This window comes from Microtus pennsylvanicus, chromosome 13 (assembly GCF_037038515.1).
Source record: "Microtus pennsylvanicus isolate mMicPen1 chromosome 13, mMicPen1.hap1, whole genome shotgun sequence".
NCBI lineage: Eukaryota > Metazoa > Chordata > Mammalia > Rodentia > Cricetidae > Microtus > Microtus pennsylvanicus.
In genome coordinates, this window is record NC_134591.1 from 62,009,393 (window position 1) to 62,036,418 (window position 27,026).

The 27,026-nt window shown below is 47.9% G+C and overlaps 2 protein-coding genes across 5 annotated transcripts in view; one reads left to right on the forward strand and one right to left on the reverse strand.

Annotated features, from left to right (window-relative positions):
• The first annotated feature begins 4,913 nt into the window (after positions 1–4,913).
• Positions 4,914–11,486, forward strand: Fabp3 (fatty acid binding protein 3). The gene is made up of 4 exons (XM_075944721.1): positions 4,914–5,054; positions 8,343–8,515; positions 10,086–10,187; positions 11,199–11,486. Exons 1-4 carry the CDS (start codon positions 4,982–4,984, stop codon positions 11,250–11,252), a joined length of 402 nt encoding a protein of 133 aa, XP_075800836.1. The 5' UTR covers positions 4,914–4,981; the 3' UTR covers positions 11,253–11,486.
• A 728-nt stretch (positions 11,487–12,214) lies between these two features.
• The window catches only part of Zcchc17 (zinc finger CCHC-type containing 17), a 48,137-nt gene continuing 33,325 nt past the window's right edge, over positions 12,215–27,026 (reverse strand). For all 4 annotated transcript variants that reach the window (XM_075944716.1, XM_075944718.1, XM_075944719.1 and 1 more), the window contains 3 exons: positions 26,456–26,556; positions 24,253–24,398; positions 12,215–12,953 (listed from right to left, as the gene is read on the reverse strand). In XM_075944716.1, the coding sequence (XP_075800831.1) occupies positions 12,795–12,953; positions 24,253–24,398; positions 26,456–26,556 (406 nt within the window). In that variant the 3' untranslated portion in view covers positions 12,215–12,794. The remainder of the gene's footprint in view (positions 12,954–24,252; positions 24,399–26,455; positions 26,557–27,026) is intronic.

A 27,026-nucleotide genomic window follows, 5' to 3' on the forward strand; every position in this document is an offset into this window, starting at 1 on the left:
CCTGCCTCGAAAAACAACAACAATTAAAAAAGCAAAACCCCAAAACAAAACAATTTATAAAATGAAAAATGAAAACACTCACATGAGTACTCGCATGGTGGAATATACTATTTGGGGTAAGAGGAACCAATGTTCCCGGGACCATGGTTGCTCATATCTGATATTAAGCCATCTCACTTCTTTTTGAGTGCGAGTGTTGACTGAAGCTAGCTTCACTCTCTCGCCTGCTCACTCGCTCATCCAAGCATTCATCTACTCCGTATAGCATCCCCACTCTCTGACGGACAATCTTCTTTGTTGTTGTGTCGTTTTGTTCTTTCGAGACAGGGTTTCTCTGTGTAGCTCCTGGGTGTGCTGGAACTCTCTGTAGACCAGGCTGGCCTCAAACTCAGAGATCCGCCTGCCTCTGCCTCCCGAGTGTTGGGATTAAAGGTGTGCACCACCACCACCTGGCTTCTTTTTTAATGGTGTATTTATTATTTTTATTTTTTTTAATGTGCTTTGCTCTTTTGCCTACATGTAGGTCTGTGTGAAGGCGTCAGAAACCCTGGAGCTGGAGTTACAGACAGGTGTAAGCTGCCATGTGGATGCAGGGAATTGAACCCGGGTCCTCTGGAAAAGTAGCCAGTACTCTTTTTTCTTCTTCTTTTAATTGTTTTATTGAGCTGTACATTTTTCTCTGCTCCCCTTCCTTCCACCCCTTCCCCTTCTACCCTCTCCTGTAATCCCTGAGCTCCCAATTTATTCAGGAGATCTTGTCTTTTTCTTCTATGTAAAGCCATGTGTGTCTCTCTTAGGGTCCTCTTTGTTGTCTAGGTTCTCTGGGGTTGTGGACTGTAGCAGTCTGTGCTCTTAACTGCTGAACCATCTCTCCAGACTCAGACACTCTTATGACAAGATTTATTAATTAACTGAAGAAAGGAGAGAAAGGAGAGAGAGAGAGAGAGAGAGAGAGGGAGGGAGGGAGGGAGGGAGGGAGGGAGAGAGAGAGAGAGAGAGAGAGAGAGAGAACGCACAAGCCAACGAGTCTGGGTTTTATTCTATGAGCCACCAAGAGACAGGCTGTTTTCCCAGAAGACACAGTGTCCCTCTTCTCTGAGCTGGTGTCCCTGGACAGGGAAGGACACTGTTCTTCCCAGGAAGCACCTGACACAAGCAGCAATTTTCTCAGAAGCACACTGGTGTTGAGTACACCTGTGCCTTTGTCATCGCTTGTCCTCTCAGACCTAGAGCTCTTAAAGGAACAAGGAAACAGATTTCCTAGTGGCAGAAGGAACATTCTCTCCTACCTCCATGGCTATGTTCCTCTATTCTCGTGTGTGTGCATGTGTGTGTGTGTCCCCATGTTCAGGAGGTTGTGGTTGCTATTCTCCTCTGAGCTTGGGTCCCTGCTGAGCTTAGCTCCAGGAATAGTAGTAGAAGGACTATTTAAAGAGAGAGAAATGCAGAGACGAGGAAACTCATCGGCAATTCTGAAGGCCACTATATGGCCTCAGTGGCAAACGCTGTATATCCATCCTTTCCTACCGACTCAGGGCCAGAAGTACCTTGAGAGTCCTGGAAGGGGGAAATAAAGGAAATTACTATTCATTGGATATTAATGTGTTGGGATTTCTATTTATTTATCTTCATTCCCCACCTCCTCCAATGTAAGAATCAAGGTCAGAGTCTCATATAGGCTGGACAAATGTTCTGCCAGTGAGTTCTACTCTGAGGCCATTCATTCTGCCTTTATCCCATGCTCTGAGAATCCAAAGGCCTTCCTCTATGGAGGGGCAAGGAGACCTGGCAGTCAAGGGGCTTGCCTCGGTGTTCCAGGTAGCAAGGGGCAGGTCTGGGATGTGCCAAGTGCGTTTCTTTCTAAAATGAACACGGCCATTCACTAGGAGGGTCTGCAGGACAGTAGAGAAAGAGCTAAGATCCAGTGACTCCCACCAGGCAGAGACAGCGAGCCCTCTGTAACAACTTCCATTGTTTGGCTTAGGGATGGGCAGAAAGAGGCTCTCCGTGTCTCAGGATTGATGGAGCCCTGGCTCAGCCTCTTTGGCTTCTACCCTGAGGGTCTCCCCCATGCTAGTGAACACTCTCATGTAGAGGTATCCTTGTCTGGGAAGGCCCAGGAAACAGCTGGAGACGTGGAGTGGGCTTCTTCCCCCTCCCCATGGATTCAGGGATCGGCCTGTGCCACAGCCCATCCCATTGGCTCATCTCTCCTCTTCTCCTTCTTCCCAGCCCGTGGTTGCTAGACTGACCCGCCAGCAAGCCCCCCATGATGCACCTGTCTTTGTGTCTCTACCAGTGGTTAGGGGGTTACAGGCAAAAGCAACCAGGCCCAGTTCTGAAGTCCCCATGGTTGCACTATAAGCACCTTTACCCAATGAGCCATCTTATCTTCCTAAGCTTTCAGTGACGTACGTTTATTTATTTTTATTTATTTATTTAGAGATAGTGTTTCTCAGTGTAGCCTTGGCTGTTTGGGAACTCACTCTGTAGACAAGGCTGGGCTTAAACTTTGAGTTCTGCTTGCCTCTGCCTCCCCAAGGCTGGGATCAAAGGTACAGCGCAGCCACCACCTGGCTGTCAGTGATTATAGAAGTAGATGGATCTCTAAGTTCAAGGTCAGCCTTGTCTATGGGGTGAGTTCCAGGATAGCCAGGGCTTCGCAGTAGAGCCTGTCTCAAAACACCAAAATAAAAAGAAGGAAAGGAAGAAAGAAGAAAAAGAAAGAAATCCAGAGCTGGGTGTGGTGCTGTGTGCTTTGATCCCAGCACTCTGGGAGGCACAGGAAAGTCAGTCTCTGAGTTTAAAGTTACCCTGGTCCACACAGTGAGTTCCAAGACAGCCAGGGCTATGTAGCCATCCTGTCATGACAAACAAAAAGCACAGTTTAAATATATTCTTTCATGATCTCCAAATATCTCCCATTTGAAAGTTAAAATTGACTCAGAGTGGCTGAAGTGAATCGCTGGAGGTCACACCGCACAATTAGTACCCGCTGAGATCAGGTCCAGACACAGGGCTTCCTGCCAGCCGCTGTCAGCCAGCCCCAGCGGTCACAACACAGCATCCCAGGGTCCTTTCCCTGGGTCTCTCCAGTCCTTGACAGAAGAGGTTCCTTCCCTCAAGCCTGTGACCTTGAATCAGAAACCACCCCCAGCCCTCCCTCCCTTGGACCCTGCTCTAGCGCTGAAGTCACCAGGGCTACAGGCCTGTCCCTGTAGCTTTGGCAAAATTGGGCCTCTCACCCTTCTGGCAACTGGGCTCTCCAAAGGAATCAAGACCTGAGGATAGGGAAGGGTGAAAGGACTCTTCCTCACTGGCCTCTTTCCCAGAACAGCCCGGAGGTGGGAGGAAGGGACTTCCAGGTGGACAGAGGCCCAAGGAGGCCTTGCCACACAGCAGGTGTACCGGACAGGCCCCATGGTGATGGTTCCTGCATGAATACCCTGGACCCCCTTCTAGAGGCTGAAGATCTGCGCACACCACTCCCCCTGTGTAGGGCCTCACACACTCAGAAACTCACTTAAGCCCCCTTCCTCTGAGTCGCCAGGTTAGGGCAGGCCTCGCCTGTGGTCATTAGCTGTGTGATTCCCCCTGAGCCGACTGTTTGAGCCTGTACCTTCTCCCCTGTGGTCTTTTCCAAAGCAGGGCTGGCACAAACCAGGAACTTACTTTTTTGAGACAGGATCCTGCCCTGTGTAGCTCAGGCTGGCCTCCAGGTGCCTAAAGGACAGTTGAATCAAGCCCGGCCAGCTGCACCTGGCTGTAATCTCAGGAAGAGACAGGGGTGGGGATCTTTAGCTCAAGGTCAACTGGGCAGCACTCGGGATGTAGATTTGGTAATTATTAAACAGGAACCCGCTGAACTGAGCAATGGGCTCCACTGAGCTTTCTTTATTCACCTGTAAAAAAAAGGGGGGGGGGGGTAGCAAACAAGGGAAAAGTTCAGTGTGACCATGTCCTGAAGCAGGCGACAATCACCACTAATATGGGTCTCATTTAACAAAGTGCTTTAAGGTGACAGGCAGAAATCAGAGGAAGGACTGACTGCGCAGAGAGCTGCAGCTTTCTGGCAGTTAAGGTGGCCGCAGCCAGAAGACCGGCCTGGATAGACAGGATTTCTGAAGGAGGTAAGCGCAGAACGACCCCAGCGCAAGCTCAGAGGTCAGAAAAGCCTGGAGCGATTGCAGGGTGGGGAGCTGGACTGCCGGGGAGAGGAGCACCAGATGGAGATATTCCGCAGGGAGGGGCAAGCATGCGTGGGGCTAGCACGAGGGAAGCAAAGTCACGTTCTCCCGATGCAGGTGAGGCGCTGTGCAGCTCAGCTACCCAGTGTCCAGGGCGACTCCTCTCCACTCAACGGGGAGCACGCGGGCTCAGGGGTCACTAGACCATGCTTGCTGTCTGGGCTCCAATTCGTTTCTACTTATGGTAACCGCGTCATCACCCTCCGAGTCTCCCGGCCTTCTACAGGAAGATGACCTAGGGCTGGTGAAATGGGTCAGCAGGTAAAGACACTTGTTGCCAAGCCTGATGACCCAGGACCCGCACGGTGGAAGGCGAGAAATGACTCCCGCGAGCTACAATGTACCTCTCAATACGCGCGCCTACACACGCAGGCACACAATAAATGTAAAACAATAACAAATTATTTTTTAAAAAAAAAGTGGTTCAGGCGGCGTTTCTCAAGCTTAAGAGCGAGTTTCCTTTCGGTGTGGCTGTGGGTCGTGGATGCTCTTCTTGGGTTGCGGGGAGCGACCCGCAGCCGGGGAGGGGACGGGTTAGGTGGCGCCGACACAGGTGCCCGGCGGTTTGCGGGGGAAGGGCACCAGCTCCTAGCGGGAGTGCAAACCTGGGCTTCCTATTTCGGGAGCAAGGGGTGTGGGCCACGCTCATCATGTGATGCGAGGGCTATTTAAAGAGGCCCTCCGGCCGGGAGCCGTGGTTCTGGGTGCCTGCACGCCTCCTTCCTCGTTACACCATGGCGGACGCCTTTGTCGGCACCTGGAAGCTAGTGGACAGCAAGAATTTTGATGACTTCATGAAGTCACTCGGTGAGTGAACTGCGCGCGCAGGATCCCGGGTGCGGAGGGCCGTCAAGCCGGTCTTAACGCTGAGTTCCAGCTGGAGTGCCCCGTGTGCCTCCTGCACGCTCCCTGCCAGTCCAGGCTGGGAACACCCGCGCGCGCGAGGGTGGCGTGGACTGGAGCATCCCGGCTTCCTGGGAGGGGGCTGTCATGGTCCGACTCACCTGGGGAGTGCGGTGTCTAGGGAGAAGGCGCCTAAGGGGAAGCAGCTGTAGCTGTAGCTGCAGAGGTCCGGGCTGGGAGGTGCTTTCTAGGAAGCAAGGTGAGAGAGGAGTTGAGTGAAAGAGCAGCAGGCCCCGGGAGGCTGGCAGCAGGAGGAAGCAAACAGGAGCATGGGTGGTCTAATTGAATCCGGAAAGGGACTAGAGCAGGTGTGATTGTATTGTAGGAGGAAATACCTAGGAGTCCCGAGGAAGACCAAGGAAAACCAGTGAGTTCGACCTGGGAACATGTGAAGACAGACCTGGGCAGTCAGCCACTGTCCCTTCCCCTCCATGTTGGGGTAGTGAAGGTGCCCTGGTTCTCACCAGTGTGTTCACGTGCGGTGTGTGCAACCCGCTCCCCGATCAGTGACAGACACGCTCCTGGTAGGCTAGGGCAAGACCACTGCCACACACGGGCTTGCCCACAGCCCTGGTCTCCCACCTGCTCAGTGCCAAAGACCGGTGAAGGAAGCTGTTGTCTGGGATACAACAGAGGGTGCCAGAAGCAAGGTCAAGAGCTGTGAAGGAGGAGTGTGGTTTGGGGATAGGGAAGAATAAAGCGTAGGAGAATCTCATTGGTAAGATCTGTGAAAATAGAGCCCCACTCCTTAGGAAAACAGCCCGGGGCGAGCAAGTTCCTCATCTGATGGGAATGCCCAGGATTTCTTTTTGTCATGACTGAAGACTCAACTTAGAGCCGTGTGCATTCCAGGCAGGCATTCTACCACAGAAGAACACACACACACACACACACACACCCTCCATTCCCTTTTTACTTTGTGAGGCAGGGTCTCACTAACTTACCCAGGTTGGCCTTGAAATTGTAGCCTGCTAGCTCAACATTCCAAGTAGTTGAAAACCCAGAACCACCTAGAGTTCTTCGCACTTCCACATAGGCTTGCCAGTGGGAGATGATGACCCTCTCCCCAGGACTGGCCCTACCCCTTCCTTTCTTGCCTTGGCCTTAGGTAAAGCCCCTTCCTATGAAGTCCTTGGCTATATCATTCTAGTCTGCTAGGCTGGGATGGGGAAACTAGGCTGTGTCATGGCTGAGCTAGATTCTATTCCTCCTTCGGAAGAAGAGGGCTGGATTATGACATGTTGAGGGATGTGTGGGGGTTCCTCTCACCTATTTCTGGATCTTTTCTGAAATGGTCCCCCAAAGCATTTTTGTCATTTTGGTTCTGGGGGTGGAACCCAAGGCCTTGCACACGCTTAGCAGACACCATGACTGCTGAACCTCCGCCCCAGCACGAGCTCCCATCAGCACCTACCCTGAGAGCCCTGCATCCTCTAGTTTGGAAGCTGGGCTTCGTTTTTGTTTTGAGACGGGGTCTCACTGTGTAGCCCTGGCTGTCCTTTTGCCTCTGCCTCCCCAACATGGGGGCGACAGACAAGCACCCACACCCAGCTAGTTGGCTGGTCTTGATAGGGTAGGGAGTACTAGATTACCCAGGTTTAGTTCTGCTTCCCCAAGCCAAACTGCTAAGTCTGAAACAGCCGTGGCCTCCTTTCCAGCCTTGGTGTGCCTCAGTGCTTGCTGTCTTCAGGCCGTTGTGCTCGGGGAGTTGACAGAAACCAGGGTCTCCAGCAGGCTGAGCACTTGATCGTCCCAAGGGGCACCCTCAGAGCAAAGCAAGCTTCTTCTGTTACTTCATTTAGCCGGAACATATAGAAGGGCAGAAGCCCAGAGAAGAGCAGACTCACCCCAGCTCTCAACCAATAACTGATTTCATTACACCCTACATCTGTGGGTGGGTCCTGGGAAAATAACTGGTTCCCCGCTGGGGCCCAGTTCACTCAGACACCAGCAGGCAAAGCCTTAGCCTACAGAAACAGGTTCTCAGAACAGAGCAGGCCAGCCTAGTATAAGTGACTACAGGTATACAAGGTCGCTCTAGCACAGTTTGGGAATCTAGGCCACTAAACACTGAGATTTTTGTTTGTTGTAGGTGGTGGTGGTTTGTTTTTGCCTTTTTCAAACAGTGTCTCACTACAGCTCACGTTCTGGAGCTACGAAGCTCAAGCTGGCCTTGAATTCTTGGCATTTCTCCTGTTTCAGCCTCCTGAGTGAGATTATAGGCAGGAGTCACCATGCTCAGCTTGTTTGACTTTGGATAAGACAGCACACTCTCTAGGCCTCATTTGTGAATTGTGAATAGTAAAACCTATTAGGGCTGTTTCGGGCATTACTTGGCTGTCCATGGAGAGCTTCCAGCAAATACACATGGCCAGGTGGATATTTGGAGGCCCCATACCATATCCCTATATTGGGCTGCCTCCTGCCTCACCCCCTGAGCACAGCCTGTGCTTGGGCCAGGAGACAGGGAGTCAACAATGGAAGATTCTAAGGAAGCTGCAACCCAAGCGGGGTGAAGACTTGACCTACCGGGTCTGTGTACTTCACCTGCCCTGGACACCTGGGAATTGCCCAGGTCTCAGATCCAATGCTGATGTCAGGAGTCTCCCCAGGACTTCAGCTCAATCCTTAAGTCTGTAGGACTCCCTTGTACTTTCGACCCGAAGGCTTTGAGCTGTAGTGTGCTACACACAGAGGGTGGAACACTGACGCCCTCAGCTTCAGGGTGAAAAACAGCAGACAGTCCTTATCCAGGGGACTCTAGCCTTATCCAGGGCTGTTGACTACTTCTTCTTCCTTCAGTCTGTGGTCTGAGTGTTCAGGAGGCCAGAGGCAGCAGCTGCTCTGCTCTAGAGGTGACACAGGGCTTAGCAGCTTCAGTCTGATTTGTGACCCTGGGCTTAAACTCCATCACAATGTTTACATCTACAAACCCTCGCAGGGACAGGACTGAGGGGCCAAACAGGCATTTCATACCCCTTGAGACCTCACTCTGATTTCCACTGTTGTATCAACATTCCTCGTGTTTAACATGAGTCCAACAGCTGCAGAGCTAAGGAAAAGACTGAAGGAAAAAAAAATGGCCACACAAAGACACTGGCCACTATGGTCCTCCTTCCCCAAGATGCCTCCGAGCTTGTACAACCACCTCTCCACCCCAGCTAATTCTCGGCCATCTGCCCCTGACCTTAGGTGTGGGCTTTGCCACCAGACAGGTGGCTAACATGACCAAGCCTACCACAATCATCGAGAAGAATGGGGACACTTTGGTCATAAAGACACACAGCACCTTCAAGAACACAGAGATCAGCTTCCAGCTAGGAGTGGAGTTCGATGAGGTGACGGCGGACGACAGGAAGGTCAAGGTGGGTCAGAGAAAGCAATGGAGGGTGGTAATGAGACACTATAGGGGAAGAGGCTAGCCCTCTCTTAGCTCCTTGGCTTTGTATCCCAAGGGGCAGACTGTCGGAGATTTAGACCAAAGTTCATAAAGCCTGTTCAGTGTTGGGTGCCCCAGGGGCTAAGTACAAGCTCTGGCCTAGTTTCTCCTCGCCTTCCCGGGAGGGATCTATCAGCTGCCACTCAAGTGGGCAGCAGAGCCAAGATGTTCTCCTGACCTTGTGTCTCCAGCCCCAGCTGGATGACCTTGTGCACCGAGGTATGCGGTAGCTCTGAGGACTTCAGCAGCCATGGCTGTGACCTGAAGTGCTTCAGGAATGATGCCCAGAAGTCAGTGCCCTGGACCGAGGTCATCCAGGCTCTGTCAGCAAAGGAGGCAACTGGAAACAAAAGCCTGAGTCCTCCTTCAGGTTTCCTCTTCTGCGGCCCCAGGCTAGGCCACTGCCCTTGACACCAGCTGACTGCCAGGGCTATGCTCCAGGAAGGACACTCACCAACATGAATGTTGTGGGTGCCTGTAGTCTCCAAGTATTGATTTCAGGGTATGGGAAAGAGCACCTACCTCCAGCGTTGCTCAGTTGCCTCATGGTGGTTATCCTGGCAGCTTGCTCTAAACTTCCCAGCAGTGGTTCAGGCACAGAACCTAGGGCTGTTGACGTCTGTATCTACAGAATGTCCCTATACCAGTATCCCCTGCATCATAACCCTAAGTTGATCTCTTTAGCTCTTTCTCCCACACGGCTGCCTCCAGAAAGAACAGGGTAGGTACTGGTCTTGCAGATGCAGATGAGCTGAAGCCCAGCCCAGGACCACACTGCAGGCTGGCAGTGGCACAGGGGATGGTGCCTGAGATGACAATGTATTTTGGATGAAGGAGGCTTAACTACATCCTTGAACTTGACACCTTTTTTGTGGGACCAGACCCCACATGAAATACAACAGTGGCCTGCTGGGATGTTTGGGCCAAAACCGAACTACTGAGTTGATAAAAGCCAATGGGGAATGCAGATATTCCAGAAGGTGGAATGTAGAAGGAACAAGAGATGAGCGATCAAATACAGCCATCACCTTTCTAGACATGTACCCCACCGACCCTGCTGAGTTCCCAGATTCCTAGAGAAGAGGGACCTGGGGAAGCTGCCAGACAGAAGCCAGCTGATAGAAGCTGGCAGCACTGGGGACCAGATGGGCACTGGAGCCGGAGTTGAAGAACACGGCAAGGACGCCTGGTCCTGGGACCTTGCCATTGCTGCTCTTTTGCCAGTTGAGGGGGTCACGTGATATAAACTAAAGGAAGTCTAATTTTCCAATACGTCCCAAGGATCTTTTAGACACGGATATGCACAAGACTCGAAAGATCTTCCGGATTCCTCTTTGGGTAGTGTCAGAGAAATGGATGGACTTGACCTGGGACTGGGCTCTACTGAGCTACACCTCAACTTGAGGTCCTCTTGGTCAGCACTGGCTAGGTTCCTGGTCTGTCTTGCCCTTCGGTTCTGGCCCTGGTCACAGCTTAGGCTCTACCTCTTCCCACAGTCAACCGTGACACTGGATGGAGGCAAACTTGTCCATGTGCAGAAGTGGGACGGGCAGGAGTCTACGCTTGTAAGGGAGCTATGTGACGGCAAACTCATCCTGGTAAGAGGGGCAGTGGTGGGTCCTCCCCTGGGGGCCAGAGGGACTAGGAGAAGAGGCAGGGGTGGAAATTACACACAAGCCTTGGTTCAAGTATCAGCCTAAAGGCTGCCCCACTCTGGACAGACACATTGCCTTAGTAACATCAACCGTGAGGGCTGCTGGGAAGACAGTGTATTCGGAGCCAAAAGCACCATCCAAGTGGGAAGAATGCAGCAGGTGCCCATGACCGCCTCCTCCTGCTTGCTCTTTCTCAGGAAGAGGAAGAAAGCAGGGCCAGTTGGCCCCAGGCTCTCTAGGAGCAATGGCCACCCCATCCTCTCCTGGGTGGCCGGCGGACATCTGCAGCAGCAGGGTCTGCTGTGTCTGGCTTCCTGCAAATACCAATGGCCTAGATAGGGGATACACCAGGACTGCAGATTTGCTCTGGGACAGGTTTGAGAGCTTCACCAGGAGACTGCAGCTTTGTAGATGGCATGTGCACCGGAAGCACCGAGTGCGATGTCAGCACCACAGACCCATCTGGCTCAGTGGAACCTGCTAACTGTATCTCAGTCACATGAGACTGGGGTCCCCAGTGAGTCAGGAGTGACGTGCTTAGCTCTGGTAGGGAGGTAACAACAGGACCATAGGCACCGGGCAGTTAGACTAAGGCAACCACAGCTTGGCTCTACTGTACCACAATCATGGGTAGTTAGGGGAGAGAGGAAAGGTTGGTAGATTAGCGGTTTTCTCAAGGCTCTGGATCTTCTTATTCACATGTTTGTCTACTATGTGCCAGGTACCGCCTTAGAAGGCAGATGCTAAACACAAAAGACCAATTCACCTCTTCTTTCAAGGGCCCATTTCCCCCAAAATCTTTAAAATGGGAATAATAACACCTATATTAAAAGATTTGTATCAGAAAATGTCAAGTTCCTGGCACATAGTAGGTATTCAAGTTCTGTTTAGGATGAAGAGAGTGAGGAGCACCCTCTCTTGCTCTGCCCCATCTGACCCTGTTTTTCCTTCCAGACACTCACCCACGGCAATGTAGTGAGTACCCGAACTTACGAGAAGGAGGCATGAGGCCGCTAGGCTGTCACGGACGGTTCCTCTGCCAGCTGGCTACCCCTGGACTCAGCACCACGTTGCCTCATTTTTTTTCCTCTGGTGTTTTGTATAAATACACATTGGTTGGGATTTTTTCTGGAGATCAGGGCACCAGCCTGGAGTCCAGTTCCCATTGTGTATGTGGTTTATTTTTTAAAACTGTACCCAAAGGGTGCTCCGAGGTCAATAAAGCAGAGCCAAGGCCACCCAGTTGCTTTTGCCTTTGGTCTTCCTTTCCTTTGTGCCCTAGGCTGAAATGAGAGCCTGTAAGCCACCAGGAAGCAGCACTGGTAAGGAGCCCAGGTGGACAGTCTCCTGCCACCGGTGAGGGCACAGCAGCCCTGTACAATCCTTTATCCTGGCTCGCCATGGTCAGATAGCTGTCTCTGAGTGACCACTTCACACCCACTATGCACAGAACACACCTGGACTGACTCTACAGTGTGCTGTGGTCATCCTCTTCTTCTTGTCTGAGTATAAACTCAGGACAAGGAGAAGGGGATCACTGTGGTGGGAGGAGACTGCTAAGTTCCCATTCATGCCCCAGCGAGCCCCCAAGGTTACAGTCTTCCTGGTTTTCTAATCAGCCCAGGGCATGAGGTCTTCACTATGGAAGAGGGGACTCAAGAGTAATGTCAAGAAAGCTGTGATTTGCTGGGTGGTGATGGTGCACACCTTTAATCCCAGAACTTAGAATGCAAACAGGCCTCTGTGAGTTCGAGGCCAGTCTGGTCTACAGAGAGAGTTCTAGGACAGGCTCCAAAGCTACAGCGAAACCCTGTCTCGAAAAACAAAAACAAAGCTGTGACTTTGTGACTTCTAGTGGCCTTGGTTTCTTTCCAGGGTCTTGGATGACATATTAAGTGTATTCTGTGAACTAGTGTGCTAAGTCTGTAGGTAACTCAGGAAGGATTATAGGAATAAGGCCTTCTGGAAAGTTTAAAACCAAACACATTTCCATTTATGCCAGGAATTTAAGCAGAGACCTGCAATGGAAGAGTCACTCACACAGTGATGGACAGAAAGCAGAGCAATGACCTTGGCTTCAGAGCACTGGTTTAGCAGTCACCGCACACAGCCTTCAGTTTGAGCACAGGCCCAAGTTGAGGGAATGGAGAGGGGAACACTTCTCCCTCCTGCTACCAACAGAGGCTGCAGAGTCCACCCACAACTGGTCCCAAATAGCCGGCAGACGGGCCGCTCACCTCCACAGCAGCACCTGTGGCTCTAGCTTGGACTCCTGCAAAGAAACCAGCTCTAGTAGTGGCAGCCGGGGACGGTACTAGAACCTTCTGCTGAATGAGAAAATTGTGTACAAGAATGCAATGGCTGCAGGGGTCACTTGCAAAGGGATCAGAAGCAATAAGGAAAAAACATTTTGGGAGCTTCCTTCTAGCTTCTCAAGCTGCTTGCTGCATGAGAAGCCATCTGAGACCACAGGGACAAAGTCAGAGGCCAGATTCTCACTACTGAGTCTTTCCAGGAGCAGGGCTGCTGGAGCCACAGCCCAGTCCACCCTCATTCCTTATGCTTCTTGTGCTTCTTCTTCTTCTTCTTTTTCTTTGTAGCCTTGCTGTCTTTAGATGCATGCCTTGCCTTCTTGCCCATATCACTCTCAGAGTCAGAGCTGTCACAGTCAGATGACTTCCTGTCTCTGTGTTTCTTTTTCTTCTTTTCCTAAAAGGAAAATGTAAAGTTTCAATATGTGTGTATATCTCCTTTAATAACAAAACCACAGCAGGTGACCAATAGGTGAGATGCACCACACTCTGTACCAATCTCAAGGACTTTGGAGGTAGGAACAGGAAGATCAGGAGTTCAAGATCAGGAGGACTGCACAGAGAAACCCTGTCTCAAAAAACCAAAATAAAACAAAAAGAAACCTGGGCAAAGAGGCACATGCCTATAATAATCCCAGTGCTACAGGGGCAGATTGGGGAGGGTGTACACAGCGAGCTCCAGAAACGGGCAGTACATGTTGTTACTAGTTTTTTTTCTCTAACGCTTGCACACAGTTCTTTGTTAAGAAGATGTAAGATGTGAGCTACTTACTACTTTGTGTCACACAGATTATGTTTTTAAAGGGACAATTTCAAGGGTCTCACGTATTCTCACCACATCACTGTCAGAAAAGCCACTCAGACTTGCCTAAGGAAATAGAATTATGATGATTCAAATAGTTTTAAATAACTCAGCACCAATAATTCTGCATACACTAATCATTTAAAATAGTTTAAACATGAAATTGGCCCAAATATTTCATACTGTTTTAGTAATGTGAGAGACAGTGTTATGGAAAGAGCTCATTTGACTCCTGGTGGAATGGGCATGTCTAATTTTTCTTACATAATTAGCAAACTATTATTGAGAAATGCCCTATCCTGTTTCTGTCCAAAAAAGGAAAAAGTCATCCCCACTTCCCTGAAGTGGTACTGGGGATTAAACCCAGCATGCTGTGACTGTGATTTACCCCCAGAGCCAACAAAATGTTAGGTTTAAAAATCTGGTTTAGAACTTTAATCTTGAATTCCTGATAGCCATATAGTATTTTATTTGGGAAGATAAAACTTATCTTCCGGGCTGGAGAGATGGCTCAGAGGTTAAGAGCATTGCCTGCTCTTCCAAAGGTCCTGAGTTCAATTCCCAGCAACCACATGGTGGCTCACAACCCTCTGTAATGGGGTCTGGTGCCTTCTTCTGGCCTACAGGCATACACACAGACAGAATATTGTATACATAATAAATAAATATTAAAAAAAAAAGAGGCCTCGAATGTGTGCTGGTTAAGTCTTACAGCAGGTTGGAGACAGGGCCTGGAGGAAGAGCCACCATCACCAAAATCCCAAGAATCCAGATATGAGACCATGCCTACCAAGGGTCTAATTGAAATCTGTACAATGTGCTGAAATCTGGTATTAATAAAATGTCAAAATAGCATACATGGTTAAAATAAAATACAAAAGCATGTTGATTGTTTGAGGTGAAAGTTAAAAGAAAGCCTGCTAAATCATTAGGCAAACTGGGAAATCATTTTAAATAAACAGATGACATCATGACACAGCAAAAAAAAAAAAATCCAAATGAGAGAGAGAACTAGGACCCTCAACATTTGCAGATTTTATCTTATGTAAACTGTGTTGAAAGTGTGATGATGTGCACAAGATAGACATGCTACCATGTTTACACACACTTGTGCATACTTAGTACCCAGAACACTCCTGGAGCTGGAGTTGGCTGCAGGCGACTGTGAGACAGACACCAGTGGTATGGAACTGAACTCCAGCAGCACAAGAGTTGGGTTTGATTTTTTCTGTTTTTTTTTTTTTGTTGTTGTTGTTGTTTTGTTGTTGTTCTTTGAGACAGGGTTTCTCTGTGTAGCTGTGGAGCCTGTCCTGGAACTTGCTCTGTAGACCAGGCTGGCCTCGAACTCAGAGATTCGCCTGCCTCTGCCTCCCGAGTGCTGGGATTAAAGGTGAGTGCCACCACTGCCTGGCTTTCAGTGAGTTCTTAGCTAGTCTGGTCTACAGAGTGAGTTCCAGGAGAGACCTCATCTCAAAATGAATAAATAAAAATGATAGATAAATAAGTTTAGGTCAATCTTTCCAACAGTCAAAGCAACAGGAAAAGCAAGTATTAGGGGTGGGGTGTTTGGAGCAGGACCTCAAGCAGCCCAGGCCCATCCTTCTATTCCTGACTCTCAGCCTCAGCCTCCAGGGCACTGGAAAGGCAGCAGTGTACTACTATGTCAGCTTTTGGATTCTTTGGGAGAAATAGGTACACCAGGCTTTTCTTCCTGCCATTTTTATAACATTTATATGAGTGTTCACGTGCACTCCATAACTTTCAAGAGTCAGTTCTCTTTCCCCTGCGGATTCAACACAGCCAGGCCTCAGGCTTGGCAACTAGCTGCCGTTATCCACTAAGCAAGTCTCTCTACTATCATTTTAATTAAAACAAACAAACAAAACTTCATAGGGAAGCCTACTGTACAGGGCATGGCATGGGAGGTCCAGAACCCTAGAGGGGTTAGGCATAGTCAAAGAGAATGGGGCACAGTCCTGAGCCCCTGGAGGCTGCCAGAATATAGACTGGAGACTGTTCCTTACGGCAGCCCCACAGATGTGCTGGCAATGGAAACGGATGGCCTCCCTCACCCCAAAGGGTAATAACCGTCCTGAGCTACATGTGAAGGAGCTTCGGGAGGGCGCATAGTCAGAGGAGAAAAGACGATTTTCTCACTCACACAGAGACGGCAAGCGCTCTGATGGATCAGCATGGACCAGAGAGGGATTCTAACTGACATTTCAAGACTCTGCAAATGGAATTTTTTCTTTTTTCACAGGGGGAGGTCCTAAAGTTAGACACCTCTATACACAACGATGTCACCAGAGCTAGCAGAACAAACCCAGAGTTGGTTCCTAGGCTTCTGAGGGGTGACCTGGGTAGTACTTCAGCACTGTGTAAGTTTAAGTATCTACACTGTTTCACCAAAATTCCCCAAAGGAGACACAGGAAGAGGGAGGGAACACAGAAAAATGAGGCTCCTGCTCCTGCAGGCTTTCTGGCCAGCATCCTGCAAGCCTGTTGGCCTGGGTGATGCACCAGGGGCTCCAAGCTGCCTTGTGGGGAAAAGAACAGCAAGTCAGGTGTCACGCAGACTTTGCCCCGAGTTCTACTTCCTACTCTGCAGCCTTGGAGCTCACTGAAGTCTAGCTGCTGCAAATGGAAATCAGGTAAGTATAGCACCCATGTCACATGACTGTGAATATTTAATGAGACAGTATTCATGGTGTGAAGAAGTTGGAAGCACTAGTCCCAGATTATAATCACTATAGTGACAGGGTTGCCATCTGCCCGTAGATGGAAAGATGTATCTTCTTCTTCTTTTTTTTAAAATATTTATTTATTTATTATGTATACAATATTCTGTCTGTATGCCTGAAGGCCAGAAGAGGGCGCCAGACCTCTTTACAGATGGTTGTGAGCCACCATGTGGTTGCTGGGAATTGAACTCAGGACCTTTGGAAGAGCAGGCAATGCTCCTAACCACTGAGCCATCTCTCCAGCCCCGGAAAGATGTATCTTCTGAGGGCACAGCCCCTCTTCCACGAACATAACAGGAGGCCCGCAGTATGGTGGTCAGAACAGCAATCTTAGAATAAGACAGCTGAATTCTAGCTCCGCCACTTGAGTTGCCCTGTAGCTGGGACGAAGGACTTGTTTAAACTGTACTTACTCCAGAAGATGCTATGAGAGTAAGTGCTAAGCCTGACACATCACGGCGCCCAGCAACACCTAACAGTTCCCCTTCCACCCCAGCGCTAGTGACTGAGCCCACAACTCTGTGCACACCAGGCAAGCGCTCTACCATGAACTTACGTCACCACTGTACAAGTACTGTTTCTTATTTCAGTAACTCGCAGGGTCTTCTCAGTATCAGCAAATAAGTACAACAAATAAGTTAAAGTTTTCTCCAATAAAAGGTGCCTTTTAGACCTACATTCCCAAACTCTAACAACCACGGCTAGGAGCAGAAAGGTGGCATGTCCATGGCTTAGTTTAAGTCTAGCACCTTCCTGGATGCTGTGGGCTTGAGAGCCTGGTGAGGTATGTCCCATAGGCAGGCCACAGTCCTGGGAAGTAAATGAGTTGACAGTCTGGCTTAGCCTGGGGAGGGGAGGATAAGCATAATACTGCTTTCATATCCTTATACTATAATACTCTGCCAGCTTTTTTATTTTAGCCTTTATATTTTCAGAGAGCCTCACTAATTTCCCTGGTTTGCCTGAGACTCATGATGTAGATCAGGCTAGCCTCTTAGCTCTATTTCCCCAGTGCTGTGGTTATTGGCACACCCTAACAGCCAATTCTTGAATTTCACTTATCTCATCAATCAGCCAAATGGGCACTCCTCACCCAACACCACATGCCTCATTTCTACTAATTTACTTTTGGGCGACTTCAGACATGAAGAGTATCAATACACAGATAATTTCCACATGTCTATCTTTTACTTTAGCTTCTCCCTGAACCCTGAAGTGTATCAAACACCTATTCCACAGTCCCTTCAGGTATGAAACAGGCACCTCAATTCCTAGGCCCAGCCCCTCTCTCAAACTTAACCTCGTCCAGCTCTCATTCCCGTCTTCATAGGCAGCAGTTCAAACTAACCACACACATACTCCAAAGACAGGGTTTCTCCATGTAGCCCTGGCTGTCCTGAAACTTGCCCTGAACTCACAGAGATCCACCTGCCTCTGCCTCCTGAGTGCTGGGATTAAAGGCGTATGCCACACTGCTGGCTCAGACTAAAACCTTGATTCCTTTCTAGTGTTTCACCTCAGATCTTTCAGCTACAGTCTGAAACTCATGATGCCATCTTTATCAGTCCCTTCCTACCTTACATCTAATCTCTCAACAGATTCTGTCAGCTCTATCTTCAGAACACCCCCATCAGCCCCTTCAGAACACCCCCATCAGCCCCTTCAGAACACCCCCCTCCCTCGTCAGCTCCTTTCTCATGATCTCTACAGCTGTACCAGCCCCGCTGGCCTCTCATCTGGGTTGGTGGTGTCTGTCAACCTGCCTGCTTTTAGCTTCACTTTCTGACCAGCTAGTTTCCATACAGCAGCCAGAACAATCTTCTAAAAAAGGCAGAGGCAAGTGGATCTCTGTGAGTTCGAGGCCAGGCTGGTCTACAGAGACACACCCTGTCTCACAAGAGTCATTGCTCTGCTGAAAAGCTCTAGCTAAGCAGAGGCTGGAGTCTTCACACCAGGGCCCTCCGAGGTCTCTACACCTCCGCTCCTTTCACTCACTCCTAGTCTACCCACACTGGCCGCCTCACTATTTTCCCTGGTCCAGAAGTGTGTCAGGCTCATTCCCAGCACCCAGCTACTGCGCCGCAGAAGTCCTCTCTCTCCACTTATCTAAGTCATTTGCTTCCTCACTTCATATAAACGTACTTATCCCCCTGCCTCAGCTCCTCATGTGCTGGGATAACAAGGGCACACCATTGCACACGACTTCAATGATAGTTCATAAGAGTGGCCTACCCAAATAGCACCCTAACTAAATGCCAAGACAGGCTGGGGTGTAGCTCAGTGGCAGAGCGCTTGCTCACCAGGCACAAGGTGCTGGGTTTGGTTTGTGAATGCCACAAAACAAACAACTCCAGAACTATTTCCTCCAGGGCATTTGCACTACTTGATGTTACTGTCGTGTAGCATTTGTTCATTGTCTAGCACCTCCATTAGATCACAATGCATTTTCTTCATTTTGTACCTCAGCAACTAGAAGAGAGGTACAGATAACAGAAGCTCTATTAGTGCATAAAGCTGAAGTACAGTATGTGTGTGGAGAGAATGGTGGAAGATGATATTATATAACAGAAATGGAAAAAGAATATCTGGGTGCAGAGGCTCCACTTGTAATCTCAGTATCTGACAGACGGAGACAGGAAGACCAGGCATTTAAGATCTCCCTCGACTACACAGTGAGTTGGAGGCCAGATAAAAGGACACACGCATGGGAGGGGGGGCGCTCAGCAGATAAAGCACTTGCTGTACAAACCTGGTGACCCGAGTTCAATCCAGAACCCCCACAAAAGTGGAAAGAGAGAACTGGCTCCATGAAGTTGTCCTCTGACCTGTAAACACATATTATGCATATGCAGGCCAGCTCTCATACATCATGCGTACACTGAAATAACTCATTTTTAAAAAGGATTTGAAGTACCAATGGTATCTGAGCAGACCACACTGGGCAGCTCTGTGCTGGTAGACCTGGTAGTCTATTCTACATGGGCACCAGAGGTTCCCTACATAGTAGGATAGCATGGCCAATGATGCCCCTATTTCTCATTCTTCTGTAAATGGTATAGGTGACAGCAATTGCATTTCTGGAGTTAAATATAGCTACATTTTACTATAATTAGTAGGCAGCCTGGTCCCTAAGGTATGTGTTTCCTCATAATCTGGTACTAATTTAGAAAGATTCATGATGATCTGTAAGTCAAAGAGGATGGCAATCTCAGACTGCAGGTTGAGAGGACATTATCCAAAGAAGGGGCTGGCAAGATGGTTCAGTAGGTATAAAATACTCCAAATCCCATGGTGGAAAGACATCCCAAAAGATGTCTTCTGACACACACACTTTCACTCATTCACACACCATGGTATGTGTGCACCCTTATACACACAAAATAAAAATGATGAACTAAATTAGAATAAAAAAAAGATTATCTATAGGTTTGTCAGAGGCCGTGGAAATATACAGCACATGGCAATTGAATTCAGATGCCGGCCCACCAGAGGAGTGACTCTGATGGAGGTCAATCCTGTCCAGACAAAGCCTGCAGGACCATAGACTCTGGAGACTGTTGCAGCTTGGTGTCTCCCAATACCTGCATTGTAGTGTGCGACCTCATGTGATGTGTGTATGTTATCTCATGATTATATCTCAGTCTTATGGGCACATATATCTGTGCGTGGTCATTTAGCTATATAATTCTGATATACAGGAAATATACTAGGACATGCTTCCTAACTAGATCTATTTTCCCACAATGACCCTTAAAAGCTCACTTGTTCTTTTTGTTTAGACTAACTGCACACAATTAGCTCACTTTCACCTCCGAGCAAGTTCAAACTAGACTAACGGCTTTCTGCAAATAGATCATAAGTTTAAAACTGTACAGCTATGTCCAAGGTCAAAGTCGCAGATGTCCAACCAAGGTTGCAATACAAAGTACCCTAATAAAGGCATGCAAATTCTTCTCTTGCCAGTCTGCTGACAATAGACCTATGTCTCAAAGTTTGTCACTGGGCACTGTAGCCCACCCCCCGCCCCTGTCTGGTCATGGTCTTACTCCTGCAACTTTGGAACCTTGGGTTGTCATGGCAATGGCTCAGCTCCTTACTTGCTTGCCCTAGGCATGAACTTTTGACCAATGAGAACAAATTCTTATAATTTTTTTTTTTATCACTTCAAGGCTCGTGTAAAAAGAAGAGTCTTTAGGCTAGGAGGGAAGAAGCCAGGAGGAATTAGTAGTAGGGGATTAGAATAGAAGAAAAACAATAAATTCAGAAAAGCAGAGTGAAAGAGGGTGAGTTCATTCACCCTCAGATACCCTAAGAAAAAAGTCCCTTTCGCTTGCTGTAGCATCCAACTGAACCCTAAAGAGGGTCTTGGGGCTGGACCCCAAAGGCTCTCCTTATGGGTTCATCATAAGAACCAATTCCTATTTTACCATTTTATAACCATTTCTATTTATGACTTTGCTTCCTCTTGTTCTAATTACAGTCTAGCAAATGAGTCACAGCTTTCAGACACTAGGACAGACACTGCCATGTTCTGTCCTGAACACACTGCTAAACGGACACACGATGGCTGTGTGGGTAAGGACAAGAGTGCGAGGCATGTATGCTCAGTGAAAGGGGGTAGGAGAAAGTTAATATTCCCCGCCAGCAGCAGCAAAGGCAAAATCCATCTCTCCACACTGAGGGGAGGAACCAAGGAGAAATATGGGGTCAGAGGAGGCCTGTTGTATGCCAGATATTTATTGTTGTGACATATGGCATCTTTACTCCCTGCCTCTTCCTCCTTCCTCGACTTTGCCGGGAATCTTCTGAGCTTAGTATTAAATATGCTCTCCTACCAGAACACAGAAGCCAGACACTGAAGCAGACTTGAGAAGAAACAGATAATGTTCAACAGCTTCAGTTTTTGACTCTTGCTGCGGTCCTGAGTGGGCTTGACTACACTTCACTCCTGTCCTTGAGAGCCAGTGACTTCCTTGGGATTAGCTTCTCTCCTCTATTACCATACATGCCTGTTCTTAAGCAATTAGCTGATTGAGTGCTGTGACCTGTACTTCACGTGGGATGCCTACCACACAGTCATTCCTGTTTGGATGGCTGAATGCACGCCCTTCAGATCAATCTATTCAGTTCTTCATGTGGCCCCAGAACTGAGGACTAGAGCAGTGTCTGAGTCCACAGACATGAACTCTCAACGTCTTTAAAGCACACAGACACCAACCAACAAACAAACTGGCTAAAGATGACCTTAGTATCTTGTTATATCAAGTGACTAACACTCTCCTGGACACATGTGAGGCAGAAGCAATATAAATTTTAAGATGCTTTAAAAATGCCCTCTCCGGGCACAACTACAATGTCAACAAAACTCTGGAGGCCAACAGTAGGATCACCAACAGTAGGATCACCAACAGTAGGATCACCAACAGTAGGATCACCAGTCCATGGCTAGCCTGGGACACAAGCAGACACAAGGAGGAGCAGGAGGAAGGAGTAGTAGTAGTCCTTAGTAATAGTAGAGAGCTTTTGGCAGGACCCAGGAACTAAGAACGTGAGACAGAGAATGAAATAAAGGCATATGGCTTCTCTCCTAGGAGGATGTTATTGCTGTTAAGACACGTTATATAAACAGAAGGCCAGAAATAAGGGTGTGTGTGTTGTCAGAGAGAGCTCATAAAAGAGATGAAGGGGGAGTGGTGGAGAGATGGCTCATTGGTCAAGAGTACTGGCAACTCAGGGCTGGGTGGTGGTGGCACACACCTTTAATCCCAGCACTCGGGAGGCAGAGGCAGGCGGATCTCTGTGAGATCGAGGCCAGCCTGGTCTATAAGAGCTAGTTCCAGGTCAGGCTCCAGCTACAGAGAAACTCTGTCTCAAAAAAAACAGAAAACAAAAACAACAGGAAAAAAAAAAGTACTGGCAACTCTAACAGGGGATCCAGGTTCAATTCCCAGCATCTACACAGCAGTTTACAACCATCTGTACTACAGCTCCATGGCATCCAGTTCCTTCTCTGGCCTCTGCTGGCAGCAGGCACACACATGGTGAACAGACATACACGCAGGAAAAACACCCACAGACAATAAACAATAAAGTCAAACAACCCCCCTGCCCCAACCCAGAGATTATGGTGGTGTGTTTAAGAGTACTGGAGCTAGGTGCTGTAGTGAAGGAGCACTCCAGCGTTCAAGGTCGCCTGAACTACTGAAGTCTGAGCTCAGTCTGAGCTATGAGACCATGTCTCCAAAAACAGTCAGTACCAATTAGGAACTGACTTGTCATCACTTTCTATTTTGAGGAGCTGGGCATCACCCCATAGGGAACACTGCCAAAGATCACAACAATCCCACTCTGCAGCTGAAAGAACAGTGGTTAGTTTAAACTTACACAGCCCGTCACAAGTTCCCAAGGACCTCAAACAGGTCTGGAAGACTCAAGCTGACGTCTAAAGAACTAGGGAGGCCCCAGGTCAGGGAGATGGAGAGACTATACAAATCAGTGACTTTAACGCTACTTGGCTAATTCTTCTAGCCCTTTTCCTTACCTGCAAAATGAGAATAATCCTTCTCTGTGATGATGCCACTGAGGGAAAGATTACACCAGAGCCTTTCACCCCTGAAGCTGGCAATGCCTGACACAAAATGACCACTCAATGCATTTTCTTTTGTTTGCTTGTTTTCTTTTTTCCTGTTGAGACAGGGTCTCTCTCTTTGTAGCTCTGCTTCCTGGAACTCTCTATGTACTCCAAGCTGGCTTTCAACTCACAGGGATCCACCAGGCTTTTCCCCCCCCTATGACAGAGTCACAGACTGCAGCTCCCAAATGCCTGGAACTCACTGTGCATCCTTCAGTGCCCCTGAACTTGTGGCAATCCACCTTCCACACCAAGATTACAGGTGGTTCCCTTAACTCAGTAATCTTTTTTTAGGATTTAATTTTATTGCTTTTTTAAAAATATGTGGATTTTTTGTTGTTGTTTGTTTTTTGTTTTTTTTCTAGAGAGGGTTTCTCTGTATAACAGTCCTGGCTATCTTGTAACTCATTCTGTAGACTGGCTGCCTTGAACTCACTGAGACCCACCTGCCTCTGCTTCCCAACTGCTGGGATTAAAAGTGTGCACCACCACCGCCCAGCTAAAATTATGTTTAAACGTATGCCTATCTATGAGTGCAGACAGACCACAGAGGTCAGAGATGTTAGACGTCACTGGAGCCAGAGTTACAGGTCACATCTGACATGGGTGCTGGAAACTGAACTTAGATCCTTTGTAAGAGCAACGCAAGCTCTTATCACACGAGTCAACTCTCCATAGCCTCCCCTCTTTTGCTAAAATTTCTTTTTATTTTATGTGTACGGGTGTTTTGCTTACATGTATGCATGGCCCTTGGAGGCCAAAAGAGGGTGTTAGATTCCCCTGGAACTGGAAGCAGGTAGTTGTGAGCCATCATTTGGTAGGGACAACTGAACCCAGGTCCTATGCAGGAGTAGCCAGTGCTCTTACCTACTGAGCCATCTTCCCAGTCTCAACTCAGTAAACTTAACCCAGGAACACATATCCAAAGAAGTAAGGAGGTATAGCCAGGGTTGAAGTTGGAAGTGTGAAGTGTCCAATAATATTTAAATAAACTAATAATTAGAGCTAAGCACACCTGGGAGGAGGATCAAGAGTTTAAGGTCATCCTGTACTATTTAGCAAGTTTGAGGCCAGTCTGGGCTATAAGTTGTCTCAAAACTAACTAACTAAATCAAGTAATATTCATAGCCATTGAGTAAAATATTATGTGGGATTTTTTTTCAAGACAGGGTTTCTCTGTGTAGCCCTAGCTGTCTTGGAACTTACTCAGAGATCCGCCCACTATGTGGATTTTAACATCAAGTGTTTTAAGAACACTTAAGGATACTTAAAAATAAGAAAAGTGAAAAAAGTAGGGAATAAATTACATCTACAATGATCATAATTTTATATGTATATACATCTCTTTGTATTGTTAGCTAGGAAAAAGGTTAGAATATACCAAAACTACCAATACAACTCTCTCTGCAAAGATTATGAGAGCTTGCTTTTTTCATTTTTCACTGCTTCTAAATTGCTTACACAAAGCCTTTGTATTTTAATACCTTCAAAAATGTGATAAATAAAAGCAAGCCAGCCTTACCTTCTTTCTTTTCCTGGAAGAATTCTTTGTGGGATCAGGCTTCTCAATTCCTTCTTCCTTTGCCTCTTCTTTTTCCTCTTCCTCCTCGGGGATCAGAGAATACTTGGTTCCACCTGGCTGCATGAAGCAGTCTTTTGCGAAGTGGCCTGTGGAAGAGAATCAAAGGCTAGAGAGGGAAGAGCCGCCCACTCCTCAGGTGGATGCTTCCCAGGGACTCCTGGCAGGGGCCACTGCTTCAAAGATATTACTAAGTTTATCTGGAGTGACGTTTCTGCCACCTCAAGGTAGCAATGCTCATTCAACCTGAGCCAGGCGAGCAGCTGGTATTAGAGCTGCGGGAGACACTGGTGCTGCTTCGGAAATGGTAGAAGATATGAGCAAGAAGGCTTATGCCACCCTCCCTTAGCAATGGGGCTTATTAATTTTTAAAGATCTATTTTGGAACTTACTCCTGACAATGAAAGGTTGCTCCAGAAAGCAGAATGCTTAACAGAGGGAACTGAATTACAGGCCAAGCCCTAAAGGAAGATAGCTGGCAGGAAGTGGGTACTCGATCCAAGCCAACACACACACAGACAGACACAGATGCCCAGGGTGATAGAGAACTCAGACTGTCAGGTCTGGCAAGGGCCTTAGAGATCGTGAAATCCAACACATCAGATACGAAGGCCTAGAACTAAGTAGTTCAGGGTCACACAGCTGCAAAGCAAACACTTAGCTCAGGCTGGCTGTTTCTCCCTCTGGTGTTGCTTTTGCTGCACTGAAGCTAAGCACCTTCTTCCTGAAGGTCAAACTCTACTTCTTGTCCTTCTTCTCTGCTCTGTGCAGCATCAGATAAGTAAGGGGGTCACACTGAGCCTGTGGTGGATTGAGGATCTCTTTGCTGTTTTTGAAGATAAGTTGTTTTTTGTTTTATTTTGGGTTTGGGTTTTTTTTTTTTTTAATTTTTGAGACAGGGTTTCTCCATAGCTTTTTGGTTCCTGTCCTGGAACTAGCTCTTGTAGACCAGGCTGGCCTCGAACTCACAGAGATCCGCCTGCCTCTGCCTCCCGAGTGCTGGGATTAAAGGTGTGCGCCACCACCGCCCGGCTTGGGTTTTTTTAATTATGCATATATGTGTGAATCTGTGTGTGTGTGTGCACGCACGCGCGTGCACGCACACATGTACACATGAATGCAGATCCCCAAGGAGACCAGAAAAGGGCGTCTGATCTTCTGAACCTAGAGCTACAGGAAGTTTCTAGGACACTTCATTTCGAGAGTAGGAAAGAAGTACATGGAATAACTACAGAACTATGTGTAAATGTGTTTGTATTTTGAACCTTGAAGTTAGATGGTGTCTGGAGAAGGGACACAAGTTTTCCAAATATCTGGAAATAATCTAAATACCAAATATCCAAATATTACCATGATATCCTCAAGGGCTATTGCTTCTTTCACTGTTACAGTCTCCTTCTCGCTCTACATTAATAAAAAACAGGGGCTTAAACCCCCACAAATTTAGGGCTAGAGAGATGGCTTAGTGGTTAAGAGCATTGGCTGCTGTTCCAGAGAACCCAGGTTCAATTCCCAGCACTCACATGGCAGCTCACACCTATCTGTAACTCCAGCTACAGGATCTGACACTCTCACACAGACATACATGCAGGCAAAACACCAATGCACATAAAATAAGTAATTAAAAAAAAACAAACCACAAATTCAACCAGGACAAATCTGCTGCCAGTCACTGCAGAAAAATGAACAAAGTGTGATGGATGGAAAGCTAGGGAGGAGAGGACAAATTGAGGTCACTCTGGAAATAAAAAGATGGCAATCTCTCTCGTTATAGTTCTAATAAGGGAAGTCAGGCTGAAAAGCTTTTAATATTTGAGTAAGACTAGAAGAAACCAGAGGAAATAGAGCCAAAAGGAAGTGACAATCCTCTATCTTTATTTCAGAAAAGGAGAGTATATTCAGAATTCTGAACTTAAAGAGCTAAAGATGGAGCAGAAAGGATCTAGTTTGGATCCGTAGGGAATGTATCTTCAAGTCGCGTAGTCTCTAGAGCAGAGTCACTGTGCACGGGGATAGGTGTGGAGAGGACAGCGTGCGTGAGCTCAGGCTGCGGCCGACTGAAAAACACACCGAGCTAGACTAACACGGTCTCCTTCAGCCAGCAGGGAGCACACAGGAGGAGACAGGAATGGCAGACGTCCCGTACCTTTGCAGCCACACTTCTTGCAGGTAGTGTTCAGGACAGCCTCAAGGGTGATCTTCTGCCCAGTGTAATCCTGGAAGGAGCGTCTCCGCCTTTCTTCTTGTCTGTAATGAAAGAGATCCTGACCACTGGCACTTTTCAGAGATGTGGCCAGATACATTACAATGTAATGCTGCTTGTTGGTTCTGTTTTGTTTTTGTCAAGGAAGAAAGAAAGAGGAAAAAAAACTTTGGGCAGAATGAGACAGTTAAATAGGTCCCTCTTTTTTTCTCTCTCTCATTTAGAATAAGCTTTGTTATTGTTTTATTTTGGTTTTTCTAGACAGGGTTTCCCTGGCTGGCCTTGAACTAAGCAATCTGCCTGCCTCTGCCTCCTGAGTGCTGGGATTAAAGGCATTCACCACCACTTCCTGGTACAAATAGGGCTTTGAATGAACAATTATGAAAGAGACTAGGTTTCCCCTAAATAATATGAATGAAATTAAATGAAATTTATACCCTGGTACTGCTGAAGCATGCATGGGCAGGCCGTATATGGTGGTTCTGCTGAACTTGCCCATATTGGGTTTCATGGT

Bases quoted from the DNA above. Each gene is read 5' to 3' on its own strand.
- Fabp3 (XM_075944721.1), top strand. From the start codon at position 4,982: ATGGCGGACGCCTTTGTCGGCACCTGGAAGCTAGTGGACAGCAAGAAT. The intron at 5,055-8,342 runs GTGAGTGAACTG...CCCTGACCTTAG, and splicing joins TGACTTCATGAAGTCACTCG to GTGTGGGCTTTGCCACCAGA. The intron at 10,188-11,198 runs GTAAGAGGGGCA...TTTTCCTTCCAG, and splicing joins GTGACGGCAAACTCATCCTG to ACACTCACCCACGGCAATGT.